Source organism: Sturnus vulgaris, chromosome 21 (genome assembly GCF_052056855.1).
Source record: "Sturnus vulgaris isolate bStuVul1 chromosome 21, bStuVul1.hap1, whole genome shotgun sequence".
NCBI lineage: Eukaryota > Metazoa > Chordata > Aves > Passeriformes > Sturnidae > Sturnus > Sturnus vulgaris.
This window is the reverse complement of record NC_142263.1, coordinates 9,179,930-9,205,799: the sequence shown is the minus strand read 5'-3', so window position 1 is coordinate 9,205,799 and position 25,870 is coordinate 9,179,930. Positions and strand designations below refer to the sequence as shown.

The 25,870-nt window shown below is 45.5% G+C and overlaps 1 protein-coding gene across 3 annotated transcripts in view; it reads right to left on the bottom strand.

The window, feature by feature from the left end:
• AUTS2 (activator of transcription and developmental regulator AUTS2) overlaps window positions 1-25,870 on the bottom strand; it is a 764,728-nt gene that overhangs the window by 533,148 nt on the left and 205,710 nt on the right. For 2 of the 3 annotated variants that reach the window (XM_014881474.2, XM_088177103.1), the window contains exon 2: window positions 25,399-25,608. In XM_014881474.2, coding sequence (XP_014736960.1) covers window positions 25,399-25,608 — 210 coding nt within the window. Of the gene's footprint in view, window positions 1-25,344; window positions 25,609-25,870 lie in introns of all 3 variants that reach the window. The other variant, XM_088177102.1, reaches the window with a different exon arrangement.

Below are 25,870 nucleotides of genomic sequence, written 5' to 3'. Positions count from 1 at the left end.
GAAGGAGGAGCAGGGGGCCCTTTGCCCTGTGGCATCGCTCCAGGCTCTCTCAGAGCTGCAGAGGTGTTGCTAAAGAGCCAGGGATCCAGGGCTGTAAGAGCTCTTGGCAAAAGCCTGCTCGGCATGGTGCTGAGGCAGGGAGGGAGGGAAGGACTGCTGGGCACAGAAGGAGCCAGAGCCCAGCCAGCACAGCTCTCACCTGTGGTTCCCTGGGTGCTGATAGTTCCATGTGAAAAATGAGGTTAATTTTCCTGGGTTTAAAAGGTTTAATAAAAGACAATAAGAGACAACCAATAAAACAAAAGGTTATATGGCCAAGTGGGTGCTTGGCATTCAGCCAAGAGCACTCTTGCTGTTTTGAAGATACTCCTTAAATTCATCAGCCTGTTGCATATTTATAGACCTGTCATACATTTTCAAACTTTTCTAAAAACTGTTTTCTACATTCTAGGAACTGTTCTACATGGCTACTTCTTGGGTCTGCCTTTTTTAGATCATGCATGTTTCATGGCTGTGGTTTTAATTTATCTTTCTTATTAGTCTTAATTTGGGCTTTGATCTTCAATTTCTACAGACAGTCAGTGCTGGTAGCTGTTGTATCAGTAGCAGGTGTCTTCACTGGGGGTTATCCAAGCAGGCAGTTCACTTACTACAGACACACTTTATCAGCTTATATTACTCCTAAAGAAAACCATAAAAACCATTTTAACACCACACATATAGTATCCACCTTAATATTTGCAAAAAGCTAATACCATAATATATATTTATAACATCCTAGGGCAGAAACCTTTCATCAGGGGAAAAACACATCCCTTCTTCTTTACACAGAGGGACCTTTTGTACTGGGAAAATAAACACAGAAGATGAGAACTTGCTTGACATCCTCACCAGGCCAACAAAAAGATTGTGTCACCTGAGGAAGATCCAACACTTGCAGCCCACGGAAGTGAGAGGGAAACGTCCACTCTTGGTGGCTTTAGCGAGGCTGTGCTGCACGACAGGGTGGCCACAAAATAGGAGGTGTATAAAGCAGAGGGCAACAGGGAATCACAGGGCATCCATCAGTGCCCAGAACCAACCCCCAGTGCTCCATGGGGACACAGGGGCAGCAGGGCTGGGTCACTGCTGGGACACATCCCCAGAGCAGGGCAGGGCTGGCACACAGGGACACGGGGACAGGGATGAAATCCAACCCTCCTGCATCTGCCTGGCACACAAACAAGGCACGCTCTCATCCCCCCGGGCAGGGCTGCAGTCGCTGCTGCCTATTTTTAACATTTCCAATTGCTCGCAAAGGCAGGGGGGGCTGCAAGGCAGCAGCCAGCCCCCGCTGGCACACGGAGCCTGCCCCAGTCATTGTCCCCAAACAATGAATGTCCCCGAGCCAAGCCCTCCCAGGCTGCACAAAGCCTGCATCCTTGGGCAGGGACTCGGGAGCAGCCGGGATGAGGGCGGGCAGTGTGTGTGTGCTGGGATTTGCAGAGGTAAGCACGGGCAGTGTGCTGGGATTTGCACAGGTAAATCCCTTTATGGAGGGACAATCCCCCTGGAGTTTCAGGATTCGTGCTTGTGAGCAGATTGAGGACACTGAGCTGAGAACTCGCTTCATGCCATTCTGTCTCCCCGTTTGTTTTACCATCGCTGCCATACACTGACACCCTTGGGAGAGCAGCCAGGGGTGGTGGGAGAGCAAAACACAACAACAGGGCATTTCCTTATAAGAGGGAAAAAATCCAGTTGTCACTCCAAATGGAGCACCATTTGCTGGTATCTGTTACCATAACAAGTGGACAGTTTGAGCAATGATCTCTCCAAACTACTGAACAGTTGGTAGGATGAAAAAAGCTCCCAGACTGCTTGATGTAGGAGATGCATACCCTCAAAAGAAATCCATTTCTGCTCAATAAAAGCACTTTACCAAAGCAGGAGGTGGCAGGAGCTGTCCTAAACCACAGCAGCACAGTCTGGCTCACACCTGTTGAGCAGTAGGTATTTGGTGTAGGATTGTGGTCCTACACCAAACCAAGCTGCTGAGCACCAAGGCTGGACAGCAGCTACTCCACAGCCAACCTGTAAAAAGTGAAATTCTGGAAGCACCAGAATTCAGTTTAAAAAGTTAAGCTGCACCAGAGCAGCCGTGTTACCCAGCATGTTCCTACACAAACCCGTGCTCCACCCCCTGCCACATGAAATTGCAAGTGAATGTTTAAATACACAGGCATATGTGATTCCTCACTCGGATCACACAAGGCATCAGTTACTGATGAAGGAAATGGCTAATGCAAAAAACCCAAACCCACAGCACTCACCATCAGACATGCTGTGATACAAGCTGGCCTCATCCCATTGATTTTAAGGCAAGTAATTCTCTCTTGCAGTGAGGACTGACCTGTGATACTTCACAGGAATGCGCTTCCCAAAGTGGATGAGCATTTGCACAATCAATAAAATGCACACATTCAATATCTCCTCAAAAGAGGGTCAATAACTGAAACAGGTATTAAGTTACAAGTCACTCCTGCAACAACATTGAAAGGATTAAAATGTTATTCCCTTTATCCCTGTATTCTTCTCCTCCTCACATCACAGCAAGCAACTAACCTTCAGAGACCAAAGCAGAAATAAATAAAAAAGCCAAGACCAAAGATCAACCGAGATTTTGACTTTGCAAATTCACAGTATTGACAGCACTGCCCTTGAGCACAAGCCCAGGAGTTGGGAGGGATGGGTTTATATCCAGCCTCTTCCAGAACCCCTCTCTAAATGAACCCTACACTCTAAGCTCTGCAGTGAGCAGCAATGAAGGACCCTTATTAAAATGAGAAGCTAGTACTTAGGACTCTTAGTAAATACAAATCCATAATAAAATGTCTGTGACAGCAGGTTTATTCTTCACAATACCCATTTCTTTTGATCATGATTTATATTTTCACACAGTTCCTAAAACCAAGACAGATTTTCCTCCAACACCTCGATATTCGATATTTCCATTGAAACTGTTGTGAAATGCCACTCCACTCCACTTTTTTTTTTTTTTTTTTTTTCCCCCAGAAATAAACCCAAATGAATCAAAATGGTTATCTTTCTTCACACTGTAACACCAAACAAGATTTCAGTGTTTGCCAGCAGGAACACAGTATGGTGTCTTAGTTCAGATGCTAAAGCTACAAATGGAACACTTCCAGATTGATACCAACATGTCCCACACTCCCAGTGCTGCATTTTGTGTTATTAATAAAAGACTGTTATTCATACATACAAATGTGCCCCACACTATTTCACCTAAAACATCATTGGGGTGTTGCAAATTGCTTGTCTCTTTGTAGAGCACAACTTGCTTCCGTTTCACACTGATTTGCAGGATATGGAAACCACAGGACACATTTGAGAGGTAAGACAGAACAAACTGTAAACCTAGGAGTATTTATCACAAACCCCACATTATCTACTGCTGTAGCCACTGCCTTTTTTCTTCATAGTTGTTATTATTTGCCCATATATAATGGAAAGCTAAATACCCCCATTTTCTACTAGGTTTGTATCCTCCCTTGGCATGTTTAACCTGACAAAGAACAGCATGAGCTGGTCACAAGTGTGTGGAAGAATTAACTCTTTTAAAGCAGGTTTTCAATGGAGAGCCCTGGCCCATTCATAAATGCAGTTCTCATTATTCTGCTGGAAATTATGCTTTCCATTAACATCCATCCCTGTGTGTGCCAGAGGGGCACACACTGCAGCTCATGCTCTGAAATGACTGGGCAGGGTTGTCTCAGGTGTGTCTTGCAGCATAACATACAAAAAACCCATTTTTTCTCATGATTTTCTAAAGATAACATACATAAAACACACATACAAACATGCAACACTACCTTTGTCGAGACAGCCCTTCAGTAAGTCTGTTAGAAATTCACATTAAACACTCCTATCAAATGACCACCGTATCAAACCCCCTCATCTTTAACTCATCTAACCCAGTGTGGCCATGGCAAATTACTCACATACACATTTTAAAGGCATGTTACAAACCCCCAGCATGAGGCAGTTCACATTGGATCTTCCAAACTTAATTCTGAGCCACAAGACAAACACTTTCAACATAATTATCACTACCATATGGGCAGCTCTGCTATTGTGCTGGTTCTAATTAGGATTGTATATGTTACACATGTTGAAAGAGTTTGCAAATATGTTTTGTGGTTGACAGTTAAGCTCAGTATTTAAAGTAATGTGAACTTTTGTATGTTTACATTGCATTTGCTGTAACAAATACATCATGTGCATAATAAACATACATATGTGCACACATACATGCATACACACTATTTTGTTTTAGCTAAATAAACATAAAACAGGTGTCAGAAATGTTGAAACTCAGAACTGGAATAAACATATTCACCAAAAATTTAAATCCAGTGCAGTCCTACTCAGCTATTGGCTTCTACACACGGGATCCAAAAGTATTTCCACTTTCTTACTAACATGCTTTATGCACTGGATATTGGTATTTACATCTGTAATCTTGTATATGCTACTCAAAATTTGGAATTAAGTTCTCCAGTAAGTTATCTGTGTACCTATCTATTGAGACATTTTTTTTTGCTACCAAAAGAATGGTATAAGCAATTCAAAGAAAGAAAATAAAATATGAGTTAAAATCTTGGAATGGTACAGCACAAAAGCCACTGAAGTAGAGGCGTAGAAAGGCAAAGTATCAACAGCACACAGGTAAAGAACAAAAATCAATCCTTTACAAGTACAAAGCCTGGGGCAATTAATTTAATTCTAAAACCTTATACAAATATGCCAGGCATGAAGCTGCTGTCTGTGAATTGCAAGCAGGGCTTTGGAACTCTGCTTTCCCAATCATTATTTTATTAGATGTGTGCACCTCTCCCTTTTGATTTGCAAGAGCCTTACAAGATGTAAGAGCAGTACACAGACACATTTAATTGCTAATGATACTGTGCTCTGTTTCAAGTTTCAGCATTAGCATCTCAAGGTGGAAGAGCATTACAACCCTTTCAAAGCTTTAAAACCACTTTTCACGTAAACACATCACAGCCTGAGCTTCCCTTTCGAGTCTTTTGTCTTGCTCTCACCCTTCAGTTCAAAGTCGTAAAATAACAAGATATCTCAATATTAGATAACTCCTGATACTGCTTAGAAGCAAGAGGACAGCAAAGCACCCACCTCTATCAGTAACACACAGGCATCTCTGGGCACCACCTGCCTGCCTGCCCAGGGGTAAGACACCACAATTTTCACTTATTCAAAGAGACTTTTAAAAGCTCAGGCCACTTAAAAATGGATGGAATGAGTGGTCTTAATGCTCCTCGTCCAGGGCAGGCTGCAGAGGGCAGGTGTGGGAGCTTTACACCCTCTCTGCCCAGGCAGATTCCATTGTCCTGCTGGGGATGGGACAGGGCACAGGGCAGGGCAGCCCCTGACACACCTGACCCACGGGCATTCTGCTTTCCCCAGAACAGAACTGAGTACTCTCAGTGCTTCTAACAGGCACAGAGATGCCATCCAAAGCGTAGCTGGAGTCCAGGGAGCAGAGCATGGATGTGCTGCAAGGAAACCACACCACTTCCAGAAGCAGAATTGTGTCATTGACATAGTAAAATTAAGTACTGATGCACACTTGAATGCAGCAATTTAATCCTGCCAGTCTACCTGGAGACCTCCCTCCACCATTCCAATAAATAGATTAAAAGCTCAGCCTAACACATTAACTGTCAATCTCAGGTTTTCAGCTGACATTTCCTATCATATTTAATGCAAGTTATGCTGATTTGGCATTACAAAATTATTTGCAACCACATTTGACTGATGAGGAGTAATCAAGATAGAGGAGAGGAGCATGGAGTGCTTCCATGGTAAAACAGACCACAGTGTAAGCTTATTCCTTATTAGACAGCAGAGAATCATCCAGGAGGGGAAAGTCTGTAGGAAGCCATGCTGTGCTGGATTTGTGCCAGGACTCTGCTCCTCATCAGTAAAGGGGAAATGAGGGAGAAAAATGAGAAACAGCGATTCTTTAGTTATAGGGGTTACAGGTTTACTAAAGAGAGGCCTGCCCTTCACCAGAGTTGGGGCAATTCTCTAAATGCACGCAAAACAAGAGAAAAACATTCATTTCCATCTCTCACTACACTCCATAGAAGTAGTTGCTCCACTGGAAAAGACACATCATATCTAACGTTCAGGTTAATCCATATTTACATAGAAGATGTCATAATCAGTGATCTCTACCACTCCCATCCAGCCGTACTGAAACATTTCTGTACTTCTTAGTCCATTAAAACATAATCACGGCTGAATAACACATCAGTAAGGCTGATCACAGGCAAAATAGAGTTTGTCAGTTCTCCTGCTCCTAATCTGCTAGAGCAGTGTAAGAGCAGCCAAAGCTGCTGTATTTCACAGGAGCCAGCAGAATTCCCCATTTCAGCTGCCCTAATGGCTGGTGTTTGAGGTGATGACAAGGAGCAGCCACTGCTGCTTTTGTAAGCTTCAGTCCTGTACAGTAACACACAAGGATGATTGTGAAGAGGCTTAATGGGATCACACTCCCTCTGCAAATTCCCTTGCACTTCAGCAAATAGGTTTTAATAAGCAAAGTTTCCACGAGCTTCAGAGGAGGAGCAGGGGGACCCCAACAACTTCCCGGGCTCTGTCTGCTCTCCGGGACTTCCCTGCCCCTTGGTTTCTGTCATTTCGTGGCAATGGCCCCTCAGGCGACTGAGCCAGGCTGTCACTCACAACAGACCACGAAGGACTTCCAACACCAAACCCTTCTTTCATTCTTTTCCACAACCACGAAAGCAATTAAAGCATTGCCATTCACATCCCCCTTCTGGGCCCCCGCTGAGTGCCCAAAGGAAGCAGGGGGCAAGTGACACCTTTAGAAGTGTAATTTCTGTTTCTCTAAGAAAGGTTTCTATCCCTGTATCAGAAGTTTAGACAAATTTAGTGTTAACTAAAGTTTTACTGCATGTGGGAGAAGGATTCATCACTCGCTGTGAGTCAGTTACAGCCAAACTAGAGTGGCCAGAAAAAGGGACAGAGGCAGTACACAGGTCTGGTTTTCTCTCACAGATGTTCTATTTTCAAATAGAACCACAGATGGTTTGTGTTGGAAGTGACCTTACAGATAACTTAGTTCCAATCCCTCTTCCATGGACAGGGACAGCTTCCACCAGACCAAATTGCAACATATTGGAATTTGACTCTCAGCAAGTCACACCATCAGCCTCTTGCCTCTCAGTAGAATACACTTTCACTTCCAGTCCTGCCATCAGACCTGTGTGAAGGCTCTCAATGTTTTCAGATTCTCACTGTGCAGTCAAACAGCTGCTCTGCACAAGCAAAGCCAATAAATGCCACTTTGGTGAGATAAAAGAATAAACCCTGGAACTCTGGTTGGAACTCTGATTCCCTGACAGCTCATCCCATGGCTGCCTTTGTTATCTCTCTGCCTTTTCTTCTGCTTGTTCAAGCGGCAGGAGAAAGCCAGTGGTGACCAGTTAATGTCTGATCAAAACTGGAATCTGCTACTTGCTATCTACAAAACAAGAACACACTCCCTAAACAAGCATTCTTAGCCAAGGGCAATAAATCACAGAATCACAGAATGGTTGGGGTTGGAAGCACATTGGAGCCCATCCAGTGCCACCCCTGCCATGGCAGGGACACCTCCCACTGTCCCAGGCTGCTCCAAGCCCCAATGTCCAGCCTGGCCTTGGGCACTGCCAGGGATCCAGGGGCAGCCACAGCTGCTCTGGGCACCCTGTGCCAGGGCCTGCCCACCCTCACAGGAACAATTCCTGCCCAGTATCTAATGTAAATCGCTTCTTTTTTAGTTTAAAACAATTCTCCCTCGTCCCATCATTATCTGATCATGTAAAAAATCCATCTCTTTTATAAGCTCCCTTCAGGTGCTGGAAGGGGCTCTAAGGTCTCCCTGGAGGCTTCTCTTCTTCAGGCTAAACACCCCCAGCCTTCTAATCCTGTCTGAAGAGCAGAGGAAGAAAATAAAAAAGGGAAGAAGTGGAGAAGAGAGGGAAGAAATGGAACAGAGAGGAGAGAAATGGAACAGAGAGGACAGAAATGGAACAGAGAGGACAGAAATGGAACAGAGAGGCAGCAGCAGCGCGGCCTGCCGAGCTCGTTGCCGCAGTTCCGCGGCGCGGCCCGCAGGGGGAGCCCCAGCGCCGCCCAGGACCAGCCGAGCCCGGCCCGGGCGGGCTCCGAGCGCCCCCGGCCCTGAGGGGGGAACGGCAGCGCCGGGAACGGCCCCGGACACACGGCAGGGAGAGCGGCATGGAGGGGAGAAATGCTTCTCTGTGAGGGGACACCCTGGCACAGGGTGCCCAGAGCAGCTGTGGCTGCCCCTGGATCCCTGGCAGTGCCCAAGGCCAGGCTGGGCAGGGCTTGGAGCAGCCTGGGACAGTGGAAGGTGTCCCTGCCATGGCAGGGGTGGCACCGCATGATCCCTTAAAGTCCCTTCCAACCAAACCCTTCTGTGATCCTACCATTCTATGCATAATATATTTTTGTTACATAGGGAGAAGGGAGCGAGAAAGAGGAGCAGGTTACACAGAAGGGCCATGAAAATGGTTAAAGGTCTGGAGGGGCCACACAAGGAGCGACTGAGGGCACTGGGAATGTTCAGCCTGGAGGAGACTGAGGGAGGTGAGACCTCACTGGAGTCTGCAGCTTCTCCTGAGGGACAGCTCTGATCTCTGCTCTGTGTGACAGGGACAGGATCCAGGGGACAGCTGGAGCTGTGCCAGGGCAGGCTCAGGCTGGATTTTAGGGAAAGGTTCTTCCCCCAGAGGGTGCTGGCACTGCCCAGGCTCCCCAGGGAATGGGCACGGCCCCGAGGCTGCCAGAGCTGCAGGAGCTGCCAGGGATGCCCAGGGTGGGATTGTTGGGGGGTCTGTGCAGGGCTGGGAGCTGCCCTGGGTGATTCCTGCAGGTTATTTCCAGCTGAGGATGTCCTGTGAGCAGGAAAGCCAAAGGCTGGGGGAAGTGTTTTCCCTGTCTTATGGACTGCTTTCAACTACAGAAATCACTACAGAATGTTTCAGAGATCACCCGGTGGTGGAGAAAACTGGCTGCAACTCCTTGTACCCAGGGAGTTCATGCCAAGGGTCCCAAGTGCCCCAGCACAGTTACTGGTGGAAACACATCCTCCTCTGCAAGCCCACCGACACCACGGAAAATCCTTTCATAAGCACGAGCATGCTTTGTATTGATGCAAAAGAGCAAGCAACAATTCAAGAATTTTCACAAGACTTACAAAGTCTTGCCTAAAAATAAAAATTAAATTATTTCAATCACAGATAAAAGGGCTCTTTTATCTATTTTATGCATATATAAATATAAATATTTTTTACATCCTATTTATTTGCTTTTTACCTCTTTCTGACCTAAACCCATCCCTTTTAGCACAAAACTTCAATCAGGACATTAAAAAATAAGAAGAAAGTCAAAGTAGTACTTCAAATTGAATATCCAAATCACTCCAGTAAATGAAATATTAAAAATATGTCAGAATTGTGTAGTGTATTGGATGGACAGAAATGTCAAAGGGCTGACTGCCCCCATTCCCCACATGTGCAAACACAACTCTCATCTGCTATCAACAAAACCTTCCCAAGTACTTTAACAACCACTCCTTCTTCCTAAAAAGCCTTTCTGGATAGAAAACTAAAAAAGGTTCTTCATTTCGCCTAACAGGCTGTACAAGTCCCAGTTCAAGGGTGAAAGGAAGGACAGAAAATTGCCTTTCCCCTCCAATCCAAGTCAAACATCTGAAATATATTCAAACCAGCTTTTTGCTGCAGCTTCTACGCTGGCACTGCCCTGTGCATTGCTGGGCCACGAGCGTGCCTGCAGGAGAGCCTGTCCCTGTCTGCTCCCACCACAGCTCAGCAGGAACCCCACGGCCTGACCCCTGCACGGCACAGCCCCCAGCTCCCCCGGGCTGTGTCACAGAGCTCCTTCCAGAGCCCCTTCTCCCACAGCACCCCCTGCTCGGGATGCTTCAGCCACTGGAACGGGCAAGGAGCTGAAGGAGAGCTGTGAGAAAAATCCGTGCATCTCAGGTTCTCTTTGTTTCAGGAGAACCTTTTCGTCTCGTTGTGCTTGGCTCTGAGAAGCTGGTTTTATCTTGCATTTCACACTTAAGGAAACCCAGCCAGGCCTGCCAAATACTACAAGGTTTTCTGTCAAAACTTGGACAAGCTGAAAAGTTTTACATTCTTTTAACCGTAAACCTTAAAGCAACTCAGACTTTTATTTTACTCGCAGCTCAGGTTTGAGTGTTCTATGACATTTGGCCAACCTGGCTTGAGTTTTCTGTTTGAGGTTTCATTACGAACTCCTAATTCCAGAACAGAGTAATTAATACTTTTATAAATAGTATCTGTAGTAAAAGATTATAGGAGTTGGAAGAATGACTCTGAGTGCAATTTGCTGCCCAGCAGACTACACGCAGTCCAAAAAGGAGATCAGTCCTCCAATTCAACTTCCAAAGCTGTGTGCTAACACAAAAGCAAAGGCCTCTGGAGACCCAGCTGCAGGACCATTCCCTCAGTGGCCTCAGCAGTTCTTGTTCTCCGTGTCACAGTAACAGCCCAGGGCAGAGCCCCAGGAGCTGCAATGGACGGCAGGTTCTGTTCCCAGAAATGACTCGCTCGGTGTGACACACTGAGGCTTGGAGGGGCCCTCGGGGCTGTCCTCATCCAAGCCCCACTCCAAGCAAGGCTTATTCAGGAGAGATCTGGCTGCTCAGGGGAGAGGTGGATGGTCCAGGATGCAGATCCCACAGCCTCTGGACCGAAGGGACCTGCCTGCCTCCCTGGCAGACCTGAGCAGAGCACTGCTGGCTTCTGACCTCCTCAGCCTTGTGTTGCCTGTGCTCCTCAACACTCCCCTGCTGGCACTGCATGTGAGAGCCAGCATGGAACCACAGTGGGGGGCAGACCACACCCAGCTAGGTAGAGATGCCAAACCTGGAATTCCTGCTGTCCACTTCTCCTATTTTCTATTCTGCCCCGAAATATGACGATGCTTTAGAGCCTGAAGATTAAATAGGAGCAGTGAGCAGTGGCACCCTGCAGGCTGGGCACTACAGAGTGCAGCAACACTCCTGAAGGAGGAGCTGCCAAGGCTCTGCCAAGTGGGCTTGGACTGTGGCAGCCACTCAGCTGGGTATCAGTGGTACTGGTAGCGTGAGGAACTGTTACACAGGCTTGTTATGAAGCTCAAATGTTTTCATTAACATAAATGAGCAGAAGTTAGGTTAATAATCTGAACACACTGACAGATGTTCAACAAACACTTGGCATTGCTGCAGCCAGAACAAGAAAGAATTCAGTGTTATCTTGGAACAGCCTGCAGAACAACACAAGGCAGAGCAGCAAAGCTCTGGTACCAGCTTAAGACACATGGATGCACAGAAAAGCCAGGCTCTCTCTCTTAGCACAGCCCCAAGAGGCACCAGGATACAACTCAGCCCTGTGTGCAGACCTGAAAACTTTGCAACTTGTAGAAAAAAGAGATTTTACTTCCAATGCAAGTAACAGCACTACAGTGGGGGCAAGGGGCAGGCTGCTCTTGCAGGAAAGGAACATCTCCAGTGCTTTACATTAGGACATCTCCTGAGTTTTGTCTTAAATTCAAGCTCTGTTCAAGTTCAATCCAAGGCAAGTTCTAAACACAACAAAGGGTCCTTACTCCCCTCAAAATGTCGTTCCTGTATAGAGAACAGGATTAGTAAAAATGATTAATTTGGAGGAACAGTGACATGAATGCATTCTGGTCAAAAAAGCTAAAACTCACTAAACTCTCATTCAGCAGTTAATAGAAAAGCCCAGGGAACACCAAATGTGAGAAGTTCCATCAGGATCAGGGAACTGGTCATGGCTGGACAGCACTGACCTCATTACTGATGGCTCCTGGAAGGTTTGGGGTACCTGTGTTGGAAAGCTTCAGATGAATACACTGGTTGGGGTTTTTTTAATGTGTTAACACTATTCACAAGTGCAAGGGAAATAGTAGGATCTAAAGCTTGTAAATGAGCTACAATCTTGGAGGAGCTAAAGATTAGATCGACCTGTGTTGCATCACTTTACAAGTTAAATATTTTTCTTAAAGTGCTAATCCAATCCAAACATGGGTTTGATTCTAAATTAAACAAACTCCACTTTTATTGGTATTAACAAAAATATGCAATGCTAATTTCAGCAGGCAAGCACTAACAGGAGCAGCTATGCAGGCTGTGCTTTCTCCAGAGCAAAGAAGGAAGGACATTAACTTCAATTTCCTTTTTTTCCAAGCAATATGCATTATATTACAAAATCCACTGTGAGCTCTATGTAAAAAAAAAAAAAAAAAGAAACAAACAACAAAACAAAACCCAAATTTCCTACACACCCATGTTTTTAAAGAGTCTTTTAAAAAACCCACTTTCATTGCATCTCTACTTCTGATTCAATTTGCTGTCAAAGGTCATGAGCTAAAATATACAGTTTACACTAAAAGCAGGAAGCAGGGTAAGTAATTGAATAACATCAGGAAATGGAAGAATACTGCCATTTTCCTAATGGATATAGTACAAGGTTTACTCTCTCCAAATTTAATTCTAGGAGCTCCAGTAGTAAAGGCTTTATTTTTCTTCAGCTTGAATTTTAGCCTACAAGGTTTAAAGCAAAATCCTCATGCAATCAAAAGAACAAAATACCACAGCAGCTTTATTTTCTAACAGACAAAGATGATCATTTCTGCAGGAAAGAGAAACCCCCCATCAACAGTGTCTGAAAACAGAACTGGCATAGCAGGTTGGCTGCTTAATATACATGGGCTGGAAATAATTCTACTAAATCAGAGTTCTGAATTATTCATGAAAAACAGATTTTCATGATTTAAATTAGAAAGACTTAAAATTACAAGCCTTGCATTGCTATTGATAGGTAAGATCTCTTTTCCCCTAAGCGATGTTACAGTCTCATGCAGCTCCACTCCTGGAAATGCTTTATGATCACTCTAAAATAGTACAAAAGTCTCCTGACACTCACTCCTGGAAACAACACACACTTTGGTACATGCTTTAGACCAGTAATAGTCCACCAGTAATGATTATATCAAAATATATCATTATGATAATGAATAAAGTTTGAAGGGATCGTTTTCAGTATTTATTGCATATTAAAGCACGGGTTCATTTAAAACAGTGGAAGCACAAGCCTTAGTACTGCAAATAAACTCTTTCCATCATGGAAAACACTGCACTTCTTACAGGAAGCATCAGACCACAAATCTGACTTCAGATCTTTCCAAAGCACTTTGTAACGATACACAACCCAGCCTCCCTCCCTGCAGTGTTACTGATTTATAAAGACAATGCCATTAATAAGCTGAAGGCTTGCACTGCTTCCTGGGAGCTGCTATCCAGTCATTCCACACAAACCCACTCAGCTGTGATGGCTCCAGCACTTTGCATTAGAAATTATTAATATTCATTCATCACAGGTACAGCCTTTCATCTGGAGATCTCCAAACTCTGCACAAATTCTCCAATTAAACCTATCTGCCTTGATTAGGAACTGGTAGACAAGTTGTTGCTGATGAAGCACCATTTCCATGCAGAATGAACACGAGCCCAGGGTGGGTCCTGGTGCAGCTCCAGCCCCTGGCAGGGGTCACGTCTGGACACTGACTGAGCAGCTGGCAGGTCCCTGCAGAGGCTGTTCCAGGCTTTTCTGCATTCTAAGAGTCTTTTTTGGAAATCCTCAGCCTGAGCTGCAGCTCAAATGTTAATGCCAGCAGACCTGAACTGAATTGAGTGAGTGCAGCTCGGGCTGGGCCAGGGCCCAGAGCAGGACCAGAGCAGCAGCTGGGATAACCCAGCATCCAAAGGACTCATTAGGAACAGCTTCTGTGGGCTAAGGCAGAATCCCTGCTTCCTGAATCTTTTACTTTGGCACAGGAGATATGGAAACTCACTCCTTTTCCAGTTAGCAGGATCAGTCCTCAGCACATCATTCTGTATCATCAAGAGAAGTGAAGACAGCCAGTATCAAATCTTGCAAACTGAGAGCATCATGCCACCCAAATATAGCTTTTATTTGACAACACAACACTAAGTCATCAGTATCTTGTAATTTCCTTCTTCAGAACCAAAGCACAGAGCACTTGTCTGGATATTAATTTATTTTCTTAAACATAGGAGCTATTTTCCTTCACCTAGCAAGCCCTATTGAGCAGGTTGTATAATTAACATCAAAGCAATTTGAATGCTGCTTGACTTGCTAAAAGCTGGTAAACAAGCAGGAAGCAATAAGGTGCTTTACAAGAAGAGAACATGTGTTGGGGGGAGGGGAGACAATAAAACATTAAACAGATTGATTAGTGATTTGAACAGAATTTCCATTTTTATTAACCCTCTGCGTGCTTTGGGCTCTCAATTTTTATTTCATTTATAAAAGTAGGAGATTTTTTTGTTCAACTGGATCAGAGAAAAACCTGTTCAGAAGGAAATTATGAGCATGGTTGAAAAAAATAAAAGTACCATGGAGAAACTTCACATGCCAAATACCTGCTGCTTCCAATGGCTAGGATAAAATCCACCTGCTTTATTATTTTTTATTAACATATTTATAAAAAGCCAACCTGAAATCTCAAGGAAAGGTATCAAACCTCAGCTTCCAGTTCTACACACATTCTTGTGTTATTTTTATTGATTTAAGGACTTGAGCCTGAGGACAGGGTTAGCAGGGCAAGATGGGCTTAAACCTCACAGCATTTTATGAGCAAACTTGGAGGTTTCTCTCTTGTTTCTCAGTTCATGCAGAACAGAGTTGCATGAGGGGGAACTCGATTCTTCTTTCTGAAGCCCACAGGTCCTTTAAACCATTTGTAACTCCAGCACCTGGGAAAGGGCACACAGGACATGGGAACTTTGAGATCAGGGACTCAGTCTTTGCTGTCAGAGACTGGAATGGCCCATGGCTTTTCATATGACCTAAATCAATTTGTGCCTGCACACCAATTATGTTCTGCTTCCTCCTCTGACAATTTCTTGCAGGATCTCAGCAGGCTTTAGGATGAAGGCTTAGCTTGCTGCACTAGTTTACACCTCTGTCATATTTTGTCAAACTTTACCTGAAATAGATCTGAGATGTCTCAGGATGTTCACACATGATCTAGATCTAGACTAGCACTCTATTCCTGTGTCTTTGTTTTGTTGGACTACACAGAGCACAGTCTTCTGGTGTCTTCCATGCCATGAAGAATTGTGATTAAACTGCAACAGCAATTATTCTTTAATTGGAGAAAGTGGAGATTTGTATTTTCTTAAAGCAGGTTCCTACAGCTCACAGAGCCCAGCAGAGGAGGAAGGCAGACCCAGGGAAGCAGCTATGGCAGGAACAGGCTCCTGCACCCTCCTGAGTAAGGAGGGACACTTTGCTAGAAGTTTAGGTTTTTTTCAAGAAAGTCCTCTCACAACAAAGTGACTCGTTTCAGTAGTCTTCAATAGCTGATCCAATACAGATGGATAAATCTGAAACTGATCTTACACTGACTGTTAAAAATGGGAAATTTGACACATCAGGAGTAGCCTGTACAGGGTTGCTGATACTAGAGACAAACTTCCAACAGCACTGAAACACAAAACCACAGTAACTTTTGCAATCTTCTATAAAAATATTTGTATTCTTGCAGCAAATTTAATAAAAATTCTTAAGAGTTACTCTTTCATTTTTGCTCACAGAACCTCATTGTATTTTAATATTGAGCAGGGAAAATTGTTGCAGGGAAAGGTCAGGAGGAAAGGAGAAGTTTGTTTTGTCTGTTTTAGGAGTCATGGCTTTACACAGCAACGGCCACACTATGTTCTTCAACTGGCTCCACAACTGATCCAAATATCCATTGGAATTATCCAAGAGAACAGCAAACTTAGAGAAAATAATCACCTATGGCACATTTTGCTAATAACAGAGGAGGCCTTCCTAGTGCACAGAGCTCATATGCTGCTGATAAAGCATTAAACAAAGGAAATGGGCAACTTAGATTTAAAAGTTTGTTCCATTTCAGTGGGTTTGGGCACAAATTAAGATGTCTTGATTTTATAAAATTGCAACGTTATGACTTTTGAAACTCCACAAAGCAGGTTGAGGAAGATTATCAGTAATTCTCCTAAGCTGTATAGCCAGGTCATTTTTTGCCAAAATGAAATAAATAGCAGAAAGTTTAGAAGTGCACCCTGTTTTTTCCAGCAATGCCATGCCACCTCTGGGGACAGGCAGCCTCTGGGGCTGGCCAGAGCCAGCCAGGCTAAATCCAGGGACAGCTCAAAAACTCCACAATGTTCCCAAAGCACTGCAAACCATGGAAGCAACTGTGTGAGCTCCATCCTGGAGTTCCACACGGATTTCCTGCACGCTGCTATTGGCTCCCCACTGTGACAGATCCCAGCCCCAAACACTGCTGCTCACAGCCAGGGCACTCCCAGCCTCCCTCACATCCCGGAGTGGAATCAGGCAGCTGTAAAGGCAGGAGTGCTGCCTTCAGTCTAGCAGAGACAGAAAAGCAGCCCACTGAGCCAATTCAACAGGCCAGACAGGGGAGCTTTCCACATTTCCACACCCCTTGGCAAGGGAACAGTTCTCTCAGTGCTGTTCACTGACGCTTTGAAAGTGTCCTTACACATTTTTCAAAGCCATGGCCCAGGTCTGTGCCTGTGAATCCATGGAGTTACAGCACCCAGGAGCCGGATCTAGGGCTACAGAAGCCTGAGCAAGAGTGTGAGCATCCATGGGAGGCTGAGATGCTCCTGAGGCTGCTCCTGTGCCTTCCAGCACTCACAGTGAGGCACCACAGCCCTGCAGCAGCCCCTGCACCCCAGCAATGCTGCAAACCCACCCTTGCTGCTGGAGCCACAGCCAAACCCATCACTCCCACACCTCCTGCCCTGGGGAAAAATGAGTTTGTAGAGGGGAAAACAAGAATCAAGTAACTTCTACAATCTAAGTTTTCATAACAAATGTGAGGATGAACTTCTGTGCTTACTATTAATCTGCAGACAAACCCATACGTTAGAAATCTTGGCCAAAATGTATTTATAGAATACAAAAAAAAAAAATTTAAAAAGTTCTGGATGACTTCCTTTTCAAATTAAAAATGGTCACTTTATTATACTGTCTTATAATACTTAAGCTAGCATTTAATTTATCTACAGGCAGACTCAGTCAAAATTAATTTTTTGGTTAATTCCTTACTGGTAACACGCATGGAAACTTTTAAGACAGCAATTGATTGCAGTGAACATTTAAAATATGGTTCACTTCCTGGCACATTTAACAATCATTTAAGTTTTCAATTAAAGTAGGGTGCCAACATTAAAAGAGAAAAGATAATCCTGAGAGACAATAGCTGCCCTGTGCACAAGAAACTCATTTTTTTACTAAAATTCTCAAGATGTCTAATATAATTGGGCTAGCCCAAAAGTGACTGTTTCTATTCTCCTTTATTTCAGGTGGAATTTGCTGAGAGTTGTGTACATGGGGGCACTTCCTCTGCCACAGCATTACCTGGTCAGGTAAGAGCAGTGACATCTCTGCAACTCTATCTCAGAGCAAACTGGAGCCAAAAGACAAAGTGAAATGCAGCAGGGCAGAGCAGAAAGAGTGGCAATATTTGCATTAGAAATAAAAACATGCCAACATTGCTCATTTTCTTGCAAGCCTGATCACACACAGGCACAACAGCGACAGCAGGCGCAAGCACAGGAGCAAAGAAACCCTTCCTCTGCTTCAGCCTGGGGGTGAGCAGCTCACACCAGCAGCTTCAGAGAAATGGGGGAGATCTCTTCATATCCCCCTGCTTATTGCTGTGCCCAGTGTGACCTGCATTCCTCCACGCTCCTCCTTGGCTCTGCAAGCTCCACACAATCACAGTCACCATGTCAGGAGCTAATGGCCATTCTGAGCCCTGCTTAAGGGACAATCCACACTGCCCAACAGCTGATATTTCATCCAGACTGGCCAAACACCAACCTCTAACCAAGTTTTACGCTTTTATTGTTCTGTGTGTGTGCCTGGGGGCTGTGTGCCTGCACTGCTGCTGAAGCTGCTCACACACAGCAGGCTCTGAGCTGGGCAGTGCACACAGCAGCACACAGACAGGATCAAACCATCACACCAAATACAGTGGTTCTGAGGCTGAGATATAGGCATTTGCTACTTCAGCATCAATCAACAGTATCTGGGTAGAGTTCCTCTTTCCTTTAGGCACATACACTCATTCACAGGACAGGGGCATGGCAGAAACAAGGCCCTTTTCTTCCACCCTCATCAGCCCTGCAAGGGAAGCTTTCCATGGAGAAGCCATTTTGAGTCCCAGGGACTTCCCAAAATGTATTTTTAAGCCTTCTAGCAAGGATAACATCCTTAGTAATCAATTTGACTCATGATTACTATTTCAAACACAGACTCATACCCAAACGAAAAAAGCACACTTACATGGCAATATATACAGAACAATAACACTGCCAGATGGTATAATACTGAGCAGAATTAATTTCACACATGATGTTTTCAAGGTGTTAAAATATGTCACAGCTTCTGCTAATAAAACATCTTCCTCTTCCCTCCTCCTTTTAAGAAAACGCTCCGTTCCCACCAGCCTGTATTTTACATTATATGTGCTTCCATCCTGATAAGGGCAGCTGATTGCTTGCAAACCTAATTACAGTCAAATGAAAGTCTTTCAGAACCATCATTAGCAATTAGGACCTGCTGGATTTGCAGTGTATCATTTAGAGAGGTATAATTCAATAGCTTATTGAAAAATTGCAGGTGAAACTGGTGATTAGGAGGGGGGGACGCCTGTGACACGTCACTGCGGGCGAACATTCGGTGGAGTGGCAGCTCCCCGAGCACTGATCAGTGACTGCAGGGGTTTGTTCTGCCCGAGCACAGCCCTGCCCAGCCCACATTGGCATCCCGGGACCAGCTCTGCTCTCCCCCAGCCTGGCTTTGTCTGGCTCTCCTGGAATCCAAAGTGCCCATTCAGGAGCTCGGGGAAGCCATGGGGGATGTGCAGTGCGGAACAACAGGCACACGAAGGCACACACATCATTTTTCAGTCCTTCCTGCAGAGAACAGCAGTCTTTTCTGTGCCCATTGAGCTCAATTATATATTATCAGGGCCCAGAAGTTGTGTGGATGCTTTGGAGCAGCTGGGTGCCTTCACAGATGACGCACTGGATACGGTGACTGCGGGTTAAGTGCAGCTGGAGATTTCTGTGGCCTCTGATCAGAGGCAAACAGCAGTCGAGAATCACAAAATGCTTGTAATTCAAGCACTGTTTGTCACCCACGGCGGTTTCCAAACGGGAAACGAGAAGGGGACTGAATGGCAGCCCAGCTTTCAGCACAGGCTTCCACACAGACAGCAATCCACACACCAAGCATGTGTGAAGATAAAGTGTGGGTCCCTGCCAAGGGTGAAATGACCAACTGGCCAGCACAAAACACTCAGCACGTCCACAGCACATGGTGGACTGGATAAACTGAGCTGGACATTAGCAGAGACAGGGGATCTTCACTCTCAAAACCTGCCCCCTCTCTAGGCATCCCCCTCCATTTGCACACCATTACCCCTCAAAAACCCCACACAGCCCAGCCTACACCTCTGCAAAGCCTCACCTCTTCATCCCTCCCCCACAGATCTCTTTCCCATTTTCTATCTTACAAAGGGTTCTCAAAGCCCAGATCTACCCATCCCTTTTATCACATGAGCATCTTCTCCCACTGTATTACTACACCCACTCGTGCTGTGATGTAGCCTCAAAGCTCAGTTACCCAGATATGGCCCTTTCTGTTCTTTCAGAGCTGTAATCTGATTTTTTTTTTCATCATTTCATGGGTTATTTTTCAAATCTAATATTGTTTGATATGCTAGATTAATAACCAGCGTTTGAGTGACATGGTACCAACACATTTTTGTTAAACCAGTGGCCCCTGCAAGTCCTGTTGCTGGTGACACTTGCTGTAGGTGCCTTCACACTTTTGTCCACGCTGGCACAGAATCAAACCATGCTGTGTAGGCTGCAGCACAAACAGCAAATCCACTCATTTCAAAGTGGCTGCACTAGCAGTTTGAATCTGAAATAAACCCTAAACCAAGCAGCTTCTCCCTTTGCCTACAGAATGGGAACATGATCTCCCTTTCCATCAATGTGTGGCCATATCTGCCTACCTGATTCTGGCTGGTACTACTGCCAAGGCATGTGGCTTTGTGCCACATTCTACCAGTCAGTAGTGATGTTTCCTACATCACATACAAAGCCAGGCCTCTGGCAGTGCAAAACCAGCCCAAAAATCCCACACACAGCTTCCAATCCCCTGTGCTGCCATGAACGAGGTAGTTTCACAGCTCAGGTTCCTTCCTGATCTTCAGCAGTTTGAGAGTCACTGAAATCCACTGGCTGCCAGTAAAGGAATCCCAAACCCCAGAGGTTCAAGCCTTTCTCACTCTCTCGGGCTGATGCGTGCTGTAGGCGGGATTTCCAGGGTGTCTGACCTCACACTGCAGAAATCCCCATTTCTTCCCTTGCCCAGAGCTACAGTAGGGAGCCCCAGAGATGAAACACTTCTCCCTTCTGGGTAGGCACTCCCAGAGCCCACCCACAATTTCATTTTCAATTAGCAGCTCTTAGAAAAGGAGTAATGAAAGCAGTTGCTAAAGAGCACTCAGATGTCATTGAGAGCCTGCAAACCCAAACTGTAAATAGCACATTGTAAATGGCTTGTCAGCACAGTGAGCTCTCCCCGCGATCACAGTGCCGCTGACAATGCGGCCACATCTGCTGCGCTGCCCATGTGCCCCCAGCACCGCCCAGCCCTGGGACCAGAGAGCCCAGAGAGCTCTGAGAGCCCAGAGAGCTCTGAGAGAGAGTTCTGAGAGCCCAGAGAGCTCTGAGAGAGAGTCCTGAAAGCCCAGAGAGCCCTGAGAGCCATGAGAGAGCCCAGAGAGAGCCCTGAGAGCTCTGAGAGAGAGTCCTGAGAGCTCTGAGAGCCCAGAGAGAGCCCTGAGAGAGCCATGAGAGAGCCCTGAGAGCCCTGAGAGAGCCATGAGAGCCCAGAGAGAGCCCTGAGAGCTCTGAGAGAGCCTTGAGAGCCCTGAGAGAGCCATGAGAGAGCCCAGAGAGAGCCCTGAGAGCTCTGAGAGAGAGTCCTGAGAGCTCTGAGAGAGCCATGAGAGAGCCCTGAGAGCTCTGAGAGCCCAGAGAGAGCCCTGAGAGCCCTGAGAGAGCCCAGAGAGCTCTGAGAGCCCAGAGAGAGTCCTGAGAGAGTCCTGAGAGAGCCATGAGAGAGCCCTGAGAGGTCTGAGAGCCATGAGAGAGCCCTGAGAGCCTTGAGAGCCCAGAGAGCCCTGAGAGCACTGAGAAAGCCCTGAGAGACCTGAGAGAGCCATGAGAGAGCCCTGAGAAAGCCATGAGAGAGACGTGAGAGCACTGAGAGAGCACTGTGAGACTTGAGAGAGACATGGGAGAGCCCTGAGAGAGCCATGAGAGAGCCATGAGAGAGCCCTAAGAGAGCCCTGAGAGCTCTGAGATAGCCCTGAGAGAGCCATGAGAGAGCCATGAGAGAGCCCTGAAAGAGCCATGAGAAAGCCATGAGAGAGCCCTGAGAGCTCTGAGAGCCTGCACAGCCACCCCGACAGCAGGACAGCCTCAGCCACACTGGGGTTGCACCCTCTGCAGCACTGAGGCACATCAGCATCTCAGGTGTTGTGCCAGGTGTGCTGGCACGAAATGCACACAGGGAAACACGAGGTGCTCTCAGGTGTCGATGGCAGGGGACAAGGATGGCTGTCTGGATCAGCCACCCAAAGGCTCAGCAGTCTCGAATTTAAGATGCAGAGATTCAGGATGAGACTGCCAAGGGGATTGTGGACTTAATTCTGAGAAGGAACAGCTTCAACCCTCCCCTCCCTCCCCTTTAATTGATTCATGTAATGGACTGCAAGGTGAAAGCCAATGGTTTATAACACTTGTAGCTGGGGCCTGCCAGAGTCAGCAGTGTATCTTCTGCTGCTGTTTTTCCCATTTTTCCTTTATCTCATTACAATTTACCTCCTAATTCATTTCTCCATCATGGGTTTTCTTCCCTCTATTTATCATCCGCCTCCTATTTATTACCATTTGTCTGCTTCCCTGCACTCCTGCAGTATCTGGGCTTGGGATTTGATATTCTGGAAGCATCTCTGCAATCGGGTGCTGAAGGCAGAGCCCAGCAGCCGCTGGCTCTCGTGCACATGGGAGCCAGCCAAGGCACCCCCTGCCCACCACACACACTGCTGGTTTAGCAGCATATCCAGACATGATCCTCTTCTGCAAGAAGATGCAAGAACCTCCCACCAGACGAAGAAAAACAGTGAAGGAAATGGTGGAGGTAGCAAAAGTCAGCGTCTTCTGCTCTTTCCAAATCACACACCCACTGAACAAAGAGAAATGATCCTTCCCCCTCATTATCAAAATACTCTCAACCCTCCTTGTGCCCTGAAAGCTCATTGTTTCGTGGTGTGCCCCACTGTGCTCAGACCTCGAGGAATAAAATCTCATTAAAACCCATTAAAAAATGTTTGCCACCCTTTTACTAGTTTAAAAATGTTCACTTTAAGATTTCAAAATGATTTTTACAGAAAGCACATAAATACATGCCATCACCAATTAACGTAAAGGAAATTAAATTTAAAACGCTGGAGAAATATTCTGATGAGTCTTATGTTTGCTTAACGCTAAAATTTCCTTGAGGCATTTAATAAGTACATTTATAAAAGCTCACAAAGCAGAGTTCAAAAGTCTTCTCGCTAGTAAAATATGAGCCTTAATTAACCTACAGTTTCACATTTTCTGGATTTCAATAAACCTGTAGGCATTTCAGCAGAGCTGGATAAATACCTGCATGAATACTGCAAGGATTTTCTCTGAAAACTAATTAGCAATGCTTTCAATAGCTGACTTCAACTAAATCTGTTTGACAAGGGAGCTTCATACCCTAAATCCTGCAGTGAGAGCTACTTCCAGCAGATAACAGATTTCACAGGAAAGCATATCCAACAGGACTGTCAACCACTGGAAAAACTATGAACGAGATCTGCAGGTATAAAACGTTTCCCAGCAAGGACAGACTGCAGCCAAGGTCTAACGTGAGCACAGGGCTGCAAGTGACAGCTCTGAGATTGCATCCTGCCATCCAGCTACCCTCATCACAGGTGACAATTCAGGATCCCCCCAGGGACAGGAGAGGCAGGATAAATTGTTTATGTATCAAATATAAAGTCCTAATATAGCAAGGACACTGTATACATGCAGAAGCCTCCTGAACTTTAAGTGGCTCTGGTCACTCCTGCTGTGTCACACACAAACCACGGTGGCCCCAGTTCTTGGCTCACTGCTGTGTGAGGAGGTTGACAAGCAAATCTACTTCCCCTTCAGGAGCCCAGGGATGCAGTGGGATGGACCTGGTGGGGAAAGCAACCCAAAGTGTGCAGCCAGGAGTCACTTGAGGTGGAAGAGTGTAACATGATCAGAAAAAAACATGCTCAGATTGTATCAATCTCCTCCTTCTTTTTTGCTCGTCACCGTTTGTCTTGAAAGAGGTCAGAAAATGCTTACCCAAAACTCTTTCTATAGGTGGGCATATCTTTCCAAAGAATTTTGTAGTCTTTTCCATGACATCTTTTTTCCATGTTAAGTGCCAAAGCAGTATGGGTTTGTCAGCACCTACACTGTTCATAAGACTTAAATGTTCTTATCTGAGGAGCTCTACCCCTACCAGATGTATTACATTTATATTGAGCAAGATACTTTATTTTCTCTCAGTCTTATGCCTTAGGAATTAGGCACAGTACTCAGATTTATCTGCTCAAAGGAAAAGCATTTTCCATGACATTTGTCAACTCAATACCTTCCAAGCCAATGCATATTCATTCCCAAAAACACAACCTCACAAATAATCTCCATCAGCAGGGAGATGAAATTCTGGGCAGAAAGGTTCCACCTGCCATTAGGCCCCACTAGGAGAGTTCACAGTGCACAGAGTCAGTTCTGCTGCCCAAAGCAGACACATCTGACAGACCAACACAGAACAGAGACCACTGAGGGGCACACAGGAAACAGTCAAGGAAACAGCAACCTTCAATATCTGCTGATATTGGAATCATTGCATCAAGTATCCTGGAGAGTTTTCCCCACCTTCCCTTAAAATTCCAAGTAAAATTAAATCAGAAGAAACATCTTTAACAGCTGGGAGTGTAGAACTGGTATTTTACAATTTGTTTGCTCTGCTGAAGTGCTGTATAATCTCTCACTATATTTCTATATACAGCTTAACATATAGGCTTCAAAATTGTCATGAAAACCTATTTCTTCCCAGCTTCTCTAACTCTGCATATCAAAACTGAATACAACTCAGCATACTTGTCATCCTCAGTGTTCCTTCCATGTCCCTGAACTCACCAAATGAGAAGCAGTGAATTCTCACTATTTGCTGTAAGTTTCCCTGCAAAGCAAGGTTTGCTTTGCACTAAGCAAGGATGAAAACTGATTCCATGAATATCAACCATCCCCATTAAATGTTTAAATTTTGCTTCAAGAATCATTAACATCACTCAAATACAGGCAAAAGCTGACCTAGTCACTGCTACTATGTACTATTATCAGCATCACAGAAATCACACTTATCACACTTGTCACACTTTCTTCTTTAAAAAACACAACAAACACAGTCATGAAGACAAATCCAGCGTTTACAGCCTCAAGCTTTGCAATCCTGGATGTTGCCTGCTCACTTCCACCAGTGTTGGGAAGGCAGGAGTTCTTGCTTAGGGCAGGTGATCAGTAACCCAGGGCAGCAGACACCAGCACCACTGACACCTCACAAACGAGCTCCTCACACTCGAATCAGTCTTAGAGCTTTGCCTTGATTAGCAGCTGCCCTTCTTGCAATTGCTTCACCTCACCCTGGATGTTCAGAGTTCTGTGTACAAAGCCTGAAGACAAGAAGGTCTTTATAGGACAAAGTTGGCCTCACAATCACAGAGAGACCCCATTTGTTTGCCCTTACAGTCTCACAGCCAGCCTGTGGAAAGCTCTTCCCACCTTTAGACATTTATTAATCAGATCAGCATCAATGCATCACTTGCTCTCCCTCTCAATCTGCCAGTGGTAGGACACTGCACCAAGAGCCCAAGAACAAAACAACTACAAAAGCATTAAAATAAACAATCCCACAAAAGGAGAAATTGGCTTCTACATACCATGAGCCAGCGGGCAGAGCCCTCCCTCCCCGCAGCAGGAAACTTGTGTCCCACCTGTCTGAGCCCCTTGGGTAACTTCTTCCTTTTGCCAAGGTGCTGGCACAGGTTCCTGTCATTCTCCCGGTCCGAGCTGTACTGGTGCTGGTGGAGTCTGTTCTTTTTTGGGAGGTATGACAGCCCATTGGTGAGTGCTTCCCGTTTCTTCTTGGCTAGAGGGTTCTGTCGCTTCTCCACACGTTCCTGAGGTTTCAGAGCTACGTCCTTCTGCAGAGGGAGGAGAAAAAAAACACAGTGGTCAAACTACAGCTCTGGTTTGATCAACAAAGCACTCTCAGGGCAGTGCTGCAGGCACCAGAAAAGGAACAAACCCACTCTTCCCTGATGTCCTCTTAATCAAAAGATAGGCAAATGCTAAATAAAATCGGCAGGATGGAGTGAGTGCATGGAAGGAGACACATCCCCCTTGAGACTTCACACAGTCAACCTCAATTCTCATAAGCACCTCATGTATCAAGAGAGCACACAT